Source organism: Peromyscus californicus, unplaced genomic scaffold (assembly GCF_007827085.1).
Source record: "Peromyscus californicus insignis strain IS unplaced genomic scaffold, ASM782708v3 Scaffold_12__1_contigs__length_115047231, whole genome shotgun sequence".
Lineage (NCBI taxonomy): Eukaryota > Metazoa > Chordata > Mammalia > Rodentia > Cricetidae > Peromyscus > Peromyscus californicus.
Genome location: NW_026294413.1, coordinates 91,462,715 through 91,475,267, shown reverse-complemented (window position 1 = coordinate 91,475,267; position 12,553 = coordinate 91,462,715). Strand labels below are relative to the sequence as shown.

The following is a 12,553-nucleotide window of genomic DNA, read 5'->3' as shown; positions in this document are numbered from 1 at the left end:
GGCATTTCATCCTGCGGGTTGCAGTCTTTGCTCTTCAGACTGTTGCTGGGTTGAAATGCTTCTGCGGGACTGATTCTGAGGTTGTGCAGATATTTCTCAAGGGCCTACTCATTTGAGGATATCAGCGGCATTTTGCAAGATCATCTGAAACAGGAAAGCATCTGAAATCAACTGAAAAGGATAACTGTAGCGGTTTTTACCAGGGAAGGAAACTGTCTTGGCACAGAGGCAGATGATTGAATAAAGTAGTTGGCTCAGAGAAGATGCACAGTCTGCTGTTTTTCCTCTGAATGAAGACCGTTTAATGGAAGCTGTATACGTGTAGAGATGAAAGGAAATACTAGCGTGATAAACTACTTTCTTCCCTTCTCTTTTTAAAATGAAAACTCAGAAGCAGTAATTGGAGCTCAAAGGTCTTCTGATTCTTTTCCTGTCTGCTTGTTGTGTTAGGATTCTCCACTGACACCATTTCTGCCTGCTGCCTGTTTCTTTTTGCTGGGCAGCCAGAAACAACTGCCTGATGGAGAAAGAATGAAAGCTCTGCCTTGCCTATGTTACTGATGGGATAAAGCTATCTGTGTTTCGGCTGTTATATGCGAAGTCTGGATTAATCAATTTGTGTTCTCGTACCAGTAGTCCTGTTGTCTCCTGTGATCTGACTCATCACGTGTAAATGTGCTGCAGCTTTGCTGTTAATGCAGAGTGGTGGCTGTTTGTTTTTTCTTTCTTTCCTGAACACAGAAAGAATTGTCAACCCTTCAACTTTTAGGATTTATGCTAAATTCTATATCTTTTTGTTTGTTTCCTGGATAATATCTGTATTAAGTCAGTGAAGCTGAAAAAAATGAAGACAAAGTAGAAGTGGGAACAGAATAGTGAGATTCTGTTTTTTATTTTCAGCTACAAGCCGTCCAGCCTACTGGTAACTATATGACCTTGCAAACAAGAGTGGGGATATCCGTGGCCACCTCTATCATAGCAGTTGTTTCTAATTTCATTTTTTATGCTGTGGTGGCGTGTCACCCAAAACAATGATTGTTTTGTATAAGTAAATTTCAGAGCTCAATGTAACTACTTTGGTGGAAGAAAAATATTTTTAAAAGAATTAGTCCTTGACGGAGTTTTAATTATTGACACATTGATGTGAAACTTTTTATAGATTGCAATAACCTGGCAGAAAGAAATAGGTTTTTATTTTAGGAAGTTATGTATCATAATTTTAAACTTGAGTTTCTCTAATATTACCAACTATAAAACCAGCTGCACTGTTCAGAGAATGTTCATAAGTGGTATACTGAAGAGGAGGAAAAACTGCTTGTGCTCGTCCCACTGTGACTTCTGTCACATAGCGTGGAGTTGAGTGTTTTAAAAGAGCGAATGAGTCGAGTGTGTATTGTTGTTTTGGAGGAGGTAGAAGATGATTCTCCTGTATTCATTTCTAAGTTGCCCCAGGAAAGTAAATCTCTACATTCTCCACCCTCTGGAAATGTATTGGTAAGCTATGAAAGTTTCTGTTGATTATATTTTATAGAGCTAGTTATGTAAATTTAATTTTTTAAGAATACACTGAGTTAGATTTTCTAGTTTCATTAGAAGCTCCAGGCAGTATGTGGGTCTGTATGATGCAGTATTATTTGTATGTAAAATGAGCACATTACTGAATTTTCTTTTTCAAATGCTTAGGTTCCACCTTAGACTACATCTGTTCATCTCCTTATGAGGACTTGAAAATAAACTAAGAAGTAGTTATGAAAACATGCTCTTGTTTTCTTTTGGTTTTAGAACTGATTTGACAATCAGAAACTCTGCATATTTTTGAAAAGGTTGACTACTACCAGCAGCGTCAAGGCATAGCCTTTTCTATAAAGAATTTTACCTATTTGCATGCAAGACTTTATATTAAAAAGAATCAGGGTACATCCTTAACCTTGTTTTGAACACTGTTGTCAACTAACTCCTTATTTGACTAGTATAGTATGATGCCTTGGAGAGGCTATGCTGTTTTTAGGAAATTATATTTAGACATGCATATGTTTATCTTTTCATATTATTCAGATGTATATTATTTCTTGGTTTTGAATTTCTTATCAGTTGCTAAATTTCCTTTCTAGGATTTCTATCATTTTATGTATATTAGGAACCCCATGTATGTTATTCAAAATCTCCTTCTTTCATAGCCCTCAGTGGGATTAAGAATTGCATATTTGACTGGTTCTATTCCAAAAATAGATTTGAATTATCAGACTTATATTTTATATATATGTGTGTATATATATGTATATATATGTCTTTATTTTCATCATATATAATCAGAGGGCTATCACATAAGAAATAAAATGAGTGTCTATTACTTTAATTTGGTCAAATTACTTTTGAATAGATTTATTAATTAAGCTTCTTTATTATACATGCTCCCCACAGGATGAATCCCATATTTTGATATGATCAGGCTGCATGAAATGTCTGATTTATGTTCCCTACCCTCTCAAAAAAGATTATGGCTGTGAGGGAGAAAAAACATTAGATTTAGAAACCATTCAGAAATATCTTTAAAATTATACATATGATATAATTAATGTTTTGTTACTTTTTTTTTTTTTTAGCCATCACTGGTGCAAGCTATATTTAATGGTGATCCGGATGAAGTTCGAGCACTAATATTTAAGAAAGAAGATGTTAACTTTCAGGTAAAGCAGTTAATTCACTTACACCAACCTTTTTAACCTACTTTTAAAATACCTCTTTCCTAGTATTGCAATTTTGTTTGCATGTTTTTGTTTAAAAGCATAATTCTGCAACAGTTGTTTTCAGTGAAGGCAGGAGAGTCTTGCTTGGGATCCAGAGGGGTTCACTGGACATATGTAATGTACTATCTGAAAACCCACAGCTCCTCAAAGCCAATTAAAAGGTTTTTGTCCTCTGGCCTTTTTACTTTAAAATTTTCAAATACAGGAGTGTTAAAAAAAATAGTCTCAAGACCCTTCCTTTGGTTCAACATTGATAACATTTTACTATTTACTCTCATTCACAAAGATAGATCATGTGTGCGTGTGTGTATGTGTATGTGTGTGTAGATACACATGTTCTTTTGTTGAACCATGTTTTGAAAGTAAATTGCAAATACGACAATTCGTAGTAATGTTTTTTTAGATATAAGGGTTCTTTTAAAAACTTGACGGAAAAGATTTCTGTAAAGTTAAAATGTATCTACTTTGATTATAAAATCAGATGTGATTTCTGTAAATAATTGTGGTGAGAGTTTAATGAAGACTTATTAGTGTGTATTTGCTGTACAAAATGGTGGGCTTCATTAATGACATTTTTGTTTAAGTAAATCATGTACTTTGATCTTATTTACTCTCCATTACCCTTTCCTATCCTTCTCATCCCTTCCTCTTTTCAAATAGTCTTTCCATTTTCGTGGGTCATATTTGTTTGATTCTATGTAGATAGATAGATAGATAGATAGATAGATAGATAGATAGATAGTAGATAGATAGATTTGTTTGATTCTAAGTAGATAGATAGATAGATAGATAGGTAGATAGATAGACAGACAAACACACAGACAGATACACAGACACACAGAGACACATACATATACAAAGACTCTTGATTTCTAATTAGACTCAATTATGAGGGACTAATTATTTGAAAACTTTTTGAACTTAAGAACATAGTAGATGTAATATTCTCTGGAAACAAATGTTCCTCTGAGCTAAGGATGGCATGAAAAGTCTCATGACTCCTAAAGCTGCTGTAACACTACCAAAAAAGATGTTCTAGGATTTTTTGTTATTATAAAAAAGCATATACCACAAACACATCTTGAACTCTGATCTTTCTCTTTACTTTTATAGAGTACTCTGACTATTTAATATTGGTAAATATTTAAAGTTTATCTTTTTTTTTCTGAGTTCAGATTATCTGAGTAGATTTGCATTATTGTCTCAAATGGTTGATTTCTAAGAACATGGAGTGTTGACCTAGAGACTACTATCATAACTTTTTTTCCTCTAAACCTTTTTTAAGTAAATGGCTTCTTGGTTTATATTTAGTTGGAGAAACATGCACCTAATTCAGGGTTTATTTATTTTAAATGGAGTACATGGCTCACTTTACCTAATTAGGCTGTCTTAGCAAGTCTACTTTGCCTAGCAAAGAAAATAGTTGTAGGGGTATAGATGTATGAGCAGACGGGAAACAGACATACACTATTTCATTTGGGTTTTGATCTTTAACTTTAATAATCATTACAAAGCTCGTTGGTGCCATTGCTTCTCTTATTTTATTAAGTCAAAATACCTTAAATGGAAAAAATAATTGAGCCTTGTTTTTGAACATCATTAGCACTATAAGAAATATCAGTGGCCCTTCTTTGAGAGAGAATGTAATAGGTTCCTGGACATAACAAAGGTTAAGTGTTGAAGAATTATACTTCTTGAAACTCAGATTTCATGTTTTTAAAGGTTATTTTATGCAAATGTGTATATGGTGTATGTGTGTGTGCCTATGTGTCTCTGCATGTGGAGGCTAGATGTTGACATTGGATGTCTCCTCAAGTTGCTCTTTACCTTATATTTTGAGGCAGGGTCTTTCACTTAATCTAGAGATTTACCTGTTTCTAACCACCCAGCACTGACTGGGGTTACAGATGCTTGCTTCCACCCCTAGCTTTTGCATAGCTCCTGGGGATCTGAACTCAAATAAGGCAATTTACTGGCTAAGTAAATGGAAGCTTATTGCATGTGTAATTTGTTGATGGAAGTTATTTGTTGTGGTGTTGGTGATCAAATTCAAGGCCTTAAGCATGCTTGTTGAATAATTTACTCCAAAGCAAGATGATAATCAGTTAGTTGTCCTTATGACAATGCAGAGTTTAGGATCTGAGCCTTGTCCTGACAGCATGGGATGAGTAACAACTGCACATATTCAAAACAGACAAAGCAGAAAGAATATTCTCTAGATTTCCTTTCAAACCAGGGGAAAACATCTTTTCTAGAATACTGATGAAACAGCCCTGCAGTCTTGGTGGATACAGGCCTGCTAAGCTATAAGCAGGCAAAATAGAAAATGATTATTTATCTATTTAATTAATTTGCTTGTATCAGTTGTGATTTGTTGCCTGCTTCATTTCTTGGGGAAAGAATAGGAACTTGTTTTCATTGCTATGTCTGGATTGGATCTGTATTTTCATAGGAAGGAGGAACAAAAAAGTAGTTGCTTACATATGTAATTACCAAGGATAAATAACTGGTTCTTTTACAACAGAAATAGCAAACTTCTGGAAAAATGAAAATTTACTTATGAAAGAAGTGCTGTAAACCACTAGGGATAAATAACATAAAAATTAAAGCTATATGGTGTTTATAATATAAAGAACATATAGACTATGAGTTCAATTTTTTTCATCATTTTAGACATACACCTTTGAACAAGTCCCACCAACTTTAGCACTGACATTATGCTTTTGTTGTATATGTGTAGGGTTACATTAATGAGCTTCAGAGTCATTCTTGAACCCAAATTTAGGATTCTCCAAAAATCCTCAATGACTTTGAATGCCTTTCTGACTTTACCCAGAAGATTTCATTTTTTTATTTATATGACTAAAATAATAATTAAATATCTTTCCTTAGAATATATAAGAATTTGATGTCATATTGTAGTTGTCAAATAATTTAATCTGAAATATTGATGGCACCCCACTTCAGAGAAAAGTCTGATCCATACTTACAGGAAAACTGTTTTTCTACAAGTAAAAATTATTTTTCTCTATCCAGAGTGGTAGAAATTAGTGTTACTTATAAAATTTGACTTCAGAGACAGACATTTGTATGAACTTTTTAAAAATGTTACTTAGTTTTACTCAAAGAACCATCTTGTGAAGTTAGCAGAAAAATATTTCTATTTTATCATTCACTGTCAATAAGATTCACAAAAGTTAAAAATCTCTAGGATCAGTAGATATAGCACAATATTTAGATATTTTTTAGCTTGTGTACTTAGATAAGTTTTAGTTTCTTTTAATATTTTATACTTTCACTGAGTATGATTTTTGTCAGATTTTTCTATATTCTATACTTTTTGTTCCTAATGTAAACGGTGTTTCATTTAATTTGAAATGCTTAAGTTTTCCTTTGTACACAATCTGTTTAACAGGCCCTCTTCCCTGTAACACAGCCATTCTCACTGAAGATGACCTTTTTATGAGTATGTTGGAAAAAGCTTACATGCTCTAGAAGCTCATTGCAAACAAAAGGCCAAGGTGTATAAATTATAAACACTGATTTTAACATTCCATACCTGAGATGAATCAAATTACATGGAGTAAAGTTCTTTCTGGAAGTACATCTCCACTGGCCAGAATGCACAGCTACCATTAAGATCCTTCTACTCATTTCTGTGACCCTCGTCCTTCTTCTGATTGTAGATGGTCTGCCCTGCCACCCTAAGCGTCTCCCATGGGGTGAGACTGTCTACAAAGAAGTATCAAATGCTGGGACTCTGAATTTAGAATCTACCTCGAGCTTTGGTTTTCCACTATAGTAGAAACAGGGCGCCCAGAAGAATCCTCTATGTAGTGGTGCAGTGCTATTTTGGGTGAGGTATGATATAAGCAAAATGGAACTTATCTTACCCTTCCAATATAGTTCCTAAGTTTATGTCATCCAGTGGGATCCCTAAACCATACTACATAGCTTTTTTTGACATTTGCATAGGTAAAATTTATGAATAGTTACTAGTTGGTATTAACAACTAAAGTATTAGTTACTTTTAGAGGGCAGTCGGTATGAGGAAAAAGCTGCCGTCCCTTTATAGATGAAAGTTAATCTCTGTGAGACTTGCGTGTATGTATGCACATGTGTTGTGTGTGTATAAATGGAGATCAAACGTCAGTGTTGAGTGCCTTTCTGTCACTCTCTGCCTTATTCTTTGAGAGAAGGTCTCACTGACCCTGAAGTACTGATCCAGCTAGACTAGCTAGCCAGCAAGCTCCATGGATCTGCCTGTCTCTGTGCCTCCTACCCATAGTGATGGAATTATAAATATATGTCTGTGTGTGCTAAGGATTCAAACTCAGGTCAGACTTGGCAGCAAGCACCTTGACCCATTGAGTCATCTTGTTGACCCTCATAAGAATTCTTTATTACTCAATCATATTAGAACGCCTTATCATCTCTTAAACCCTTCCCCCACTCCCTTTCACTGTCCTGTTGACAGTACCTACATTTTGGGGAGATCACATTCAAATCACTTTGCCCTCAGTGCTCAGGTCAGGAACCTCAACTTCTAGAAAAGCCATTTTTCTAAAAGTTCTTGTCATTAGAGTTTTTCTGACAAGCTGAGTTTTTATTATTGTATTACAGAGAGGAAAGTTATGATTATAAGATTATCAAGCACGAGATCATAAAAGTAACTCAAGAAATTATGGAACCCTGGGGCAGCGGGGAGTAGAGACAGGATGGATGCTGATCACTGCCATTCTGCACAAATACTCAAGTGAGCCAAATGTGTAGCTTTTGGTAACATGGGCTTCCATTTCAGATCATGTTGCCAGATTATTGGTACATACAAGCCAGTATAAGTAGCTGATACATTCAAAATTGTGCAAATCAAAATACTTTTACTTTGAGTCAGACTGAAAGGGAAAACTTGCCTCATCCCACTCAAATGCTGTAGTCACAAAGAAAATATTTTACTCACACTACATAATTGAGATTCTCTACTATGAAATGAATGATTGTAGAGTAATTATTAAATAAATATGCAGTTTCATAAAATTGCTAGGAAGCCTTAAAATAAAATTTTCATGTCTTATAATCACTGTAGAATACATTTATCTTAGTTACACATTTAAAAATAACACTATGCTTTTTTTCCTGTTGTTGTCTTGGCACTCCTATGCCAAAGTTACAGGCAGAGGCAGCCACACCTGGTTTTTCCCATGTTGGAGGTTTGAACTTAGGTCCTCCTGCTTACAGAACAACCACACTTGCACACTGAACCATCTCCCCAGCTTTTGTTAGCTGTATAGAGAATCAAGGATTTGAATAAATCTCACCAAAGTTATTTCAAAGATGCTCTCCTATATCAGTAAAATGTAGTAAATAAAGTATTTAGGATGTGTCATATATGCTTTTAAAAAAAATGAGGTACAAAATGTAATAGCTCAAGTATTTCCAAACATTGGTTTGGAAAAGAAATGGCATTCAGGGAAGGTTTGTAGTTGGTTTTTGGTTTTTGTTTTTGTTTTTTTTGTTGTTTGTTTGTTTGTTTGTTTTTGTAGAAACTGGGTTGCTTATTTGCCTCTCCAAGATTATTTTACATGAATCTTCAGTAATCTCTTTTAGTCTTAGTTTCCATATAGAAGCAAATTGGTATTCAGGGATATAAAGAGTGAGCATAGTATTTGAATTTTTTTGACAACTTTTTTGAACTCAAAAGGCTTTCCCAGAAGAATAAAACAAGCCAATAGGTATGCTTTGAGTTTTGGAAGGGGATTTCAGTGCTAAGGATTGAACATAAAATCTGACATGTGAGAGGAAGAGCTATATCCCCAGCCCTCTTATTTACTTTTTTTTTAATTTTTAATTTTATTTTATTCATGAGGGTTTTGCCTGCATATATGTCTTGTGAACTATGCAGGCAAGGCCAAAAGAGGGTGTTGCATCCCTTGGAACTAAAGTTAAAGTTGTGAGTACTATGTAGGTACTAAGAACCAAACCTTGGTCCTCCAAGATGCGTAGCAAGTGCTCTTAACCACTGAGATCTCTCCAGCCTTCTTAAGACTTTGAAACTTGCCAGCCAGTGGTGGTGCAGGCCTTAATCCCAGTACTCAGGAGGTGGAGGCAGGCAGATTCCTGTGAATTTGTGGCTAGCCTGGTCTACAGAGTGAGTTCCAGGACAGCCAGAGCTACACAGAAAAACCGCGGGGGGGGGGGGGGGGGGGGGGGGATGACAGGATGACAACATAAGCTTTGAAACATGTTCTCACTGAGTTTCCTAGACAAGCCTTGAATTTTCAATATTCCTGCCTTGGCCTTCTGAGTATTTGGGATTGCAATTCTGGCTTTGGCTACTGGTCTTAACTTGGATATCCCATTTCAGAGCCTACATCTTCTGCTAGGACTGATATATCCTCCCCCTTAGTTTAAATGGACCTTAGTTGATATTTTGTAAAAATCATTACTGGTGTCCAGCTTTTTTCTCCTCTTGTTGTTCTGAATATTAGCACCTCAAAATACCATTTGTACTACAGAATGATGAAGTTTTCATTTTGGGGGACTAGAGAGGTGACTCAGTAGTTACAAGTATGTATTGCCCTTGCAGAAGACCCAAGTTTGTTTGTGATTCACAACTACCTATAACTCCAGTTCCAGGGGATCCAGCACCCTCTCTGACCTCTGTGGATACTTACATATGTGTATACATGCACACAGAAATGTGTGTATGTGTGCGCGCGCACACACACACACACACATATAGTCAAATCTTACTTTAAAAATCTTAGTCTTTATTTTTTTTAATTTCTGCTCATAATTTAGTCTTTCATATTTTGAATCCAATAGATCATATAATATACAATATATTATTACTTGGGTCTGAGTTCTCTCTTTCTCTCCCTCCCTCCTTCCCTCCCTCTCTCTTTTTCATTTTTCTTTTTTCAAGACAGGGTTTTTGTGTGTAGCCCTGGCTGTTCTGGAACTCACTGTATAGGCCAGGCTGCCTCAACTCAAGAGATCTGCCTGCCTCTTCCTCTTGAGTGCTGGGATTAAAGGCGTGCGCCACCCCTGCCCTGGTCTGAGTTCTTTTCTATAGTAGATTTATTTTAAAATTTTACCTGTTTCCAGTGAATATACAACCCAGTTTATACATTCTGCTATTGCTAGGTTATTTTCAGTTTTTGTGTGCTAGGAACAATGAAGCTTATTTAAAACATGTCTCTGGTATACATGGTATACATAAGCTTGTGTTTCTATAGGGTATACATGTGGCCTATAGACTATGTGTATACATAGCCCTTTATAATGTATATTGTTAATTCATATTCTCATAAGTGCTGTATCAGAATTGTTAGTGTGTATCTTTGGACCACATTCTTGGTTTTTTAGTAGACTCTGATATTATAAAGTGTTTGGCTTCCTTCCCATTTATTGACACATAGCACTTAAAACCCTTGAACTTTTAAGTGTGATAGCGTCTTTTGTATGTTAGTCAGATGACTAAGTCTAGGAGCCCCCAAATAGTTCAGAATGGGATTCAATCACCCTAAAGACCAAGGCATTATTAACGTCTTTCATATCCACCTTCTAGCTTCTGGAGAAGAAAGACTGAAGATTGGTGTGATCACCAGTGATCACACACGGGAGTTCCTGAAGGAATGGCATATATACAGGAAAACAGGAGGTCATGAGAACTCTTAATTTATAGTTAGAAGCACAGAAAAGAAACATGGAACTTGTGACTAGTGTACGGTGTCATTTAATATTACCTCCCAAGTAGGAGTGTTAGGACTGAATTTGAATTAAAGGTCATCCAAACAAGTCCACAGCAGGACTGATTGTTTCTTGATGGTAATAGGAAACCTAAATATGTGACACATTGGTCACAGACATAGGACAAACTGTTTGTTTGTTCCTTTATCCTTAATAAAAAGACAAGTAGCCCAATTAAAAAAACAAACAGGCAAAGGATGAATAGACCTTCAAAGAAAGTGCATAATAGTTGATAAGCATATGAAGACATGTGGAACATGATTAGCCATCAGGGAAATATTAATTAATAAGAGCCACTCGATACACACTGGGATGAAGTTGTATTTTTTGGTTTGGGTTGGGTTTTTTTGTGTTTGTTTGTTTGTTTAAGTTAGAGTCTCACTGTGTCAGCCTAGCTGGCCTGGAACTCACTATGGTAGACTAGGAACACCTTGAACTCATAGAGATCTGTTTCCTGAGTGTTGGGATTAAAGGCATGTGCCACAGTGCCTGGTTTGATGGAGATAATTAAAAAGACAGACAGTAACAAATGACGTCAAGAATTTCCAGATAGTAGAGCCCTTGTTCACTCTGCTAAGAAGTCACTGTAGAAGACAGAATAGTAGTTCAACTCTAAATATGAGTTGCCATATTACCCAGTTGTTTCATTCCTAAGGCTATACCTCCTAAAAATAAAAAACAAGTCCACATGAAGATTTCTCTCTCTTTTTTTTTTGTTTTTGTTTTTGTTTTGTTTTGTTTTGTTTTTCAAGACGGAATGTTTCTCTGTATATCCTTGGCTGTCCTGGAACTAGCTCTGTAGATCAGTCTGGCCTCAAACTCACAGAGATCCTCCTGCCTCCGCCTCCCGAGTGCTGGGATTAAAGGCATGCGCCATCACCACTTGGCAAGATTTTTCTATGTAGAAATAAGTGTTCATGGCAGTATTACTGGTAATAGACAAAAAAAAAAATATGTAAGCAATTCAGATTTCCATCAACTGAGTGAATAAAAAATATGGTATATCTCTACAGTGGAATGTTACTCATCAATAAAATGGAATACTAATAATTCTATGGTATAAACAAACCATGAAGATATGTAAGCAAAGCAGGCAAACCTGTAGAGATGAAGTATTTATTTATTTTGGTAGGACTAGGGAGATGGAAGTAAGGAGGATGGTTTAAGTCTGTGGTTCTCAACCTTCCTAATGCTGTGACCCTGTAATGCAGTTCCTTGTGTTGTGGTGACCCCCAGCCATAACATTATTTCATTGCTACTTCACAACTAATTTTGCTACTGTTAATGAATCATAATGTAAATATCTGATATATAGGATATTTGATATGTGACCCTTATGAGGATTGTGTCCCACAGGTTGAGAACTGCTGGTTTAAGAGGAAGAAGCTTCTCTGGCATGATGAGATGTCCCAAGGTTGATTGTGAAGATATATATACATATATATATATATATATAATATATATATATAATTGAGAGTACCACACAGCACAGGATTGTGTATTCAGTATGTTTGCAAATAGCATTTCAATAAAGCTGTTTTACAAAGAAAATTTACCAAACTTTTTAATCCACAAATTAATGCAAAAAACAGAGCTGCCTCTACAAACTAATGTATGCTTCCTATTACAGCATTTATTTCTTTTTAAAAAAAATGAATGTATTCATGCATTTGTGGAGGACAAAGAGCAACTTTGGGAACCTTAGGAATATCATCCTCCTCTGAGATAGCTTCCTTCATTAGCCAGGGGACCACTAATTAGGCTAGACTGACTGGCCAAGAAGCTTCAGGGTTCCTCTTTCTCCACCTCCCCAACACTGGGTTTACTCACACACATACCACCATGAGATCAGACTTACTCATGCTTACAAAGTAAGCACTTTACCAACTAACTGAGACGTGTTCCTGGCCCTATTTGAGATCTGCCCTAGGTTCTGTTTATATCTTTTGGGCAATTCACTTTTAGATCCAGGAAATAAAAGGTAGTACTCAACTATAATAGCTCTTATTGCAAGATTTCTGTAACAAATATTTCTTTATGATCCCAAACCCTGA

The 12,553-nt window shown here is 35.7% G+C and overlaps 1 protein-coding gene across 6 annotated transcripts in view; it reads left to right on the top strand.

Annotated features, from left to right (window-relative positions):
- Positions 1-12,553, top strand: part of Ankrd28 (ankyrin repeat domain 28) — a 147,959-nt gene that overhangs the window by 58,124 nt on the left and 77,282 nt on the right. For 4 of the 6 annotated variants that reach the window (XM_052733872.1, XM_052733871.1, XM_052733874.1 and 1 more), the window contains exon 2: positions 2,604-2,687. In XM_052733872.1, coding sequence (XP_052589832.1) covers positions 2,674-2,687 — 14 coding nt within the window. In that variant the 5' untranslated portion in view covers positions 2,604-2,673. Of the gene's footprint in view, positions 1-14; positions 1,495-2,603; positions 2,688-12,553 lie in introns of those variants that run through there. The other 2 variants (XM_052733870.1, XM_052733873.1) reach the window with 2 other exon arrangements.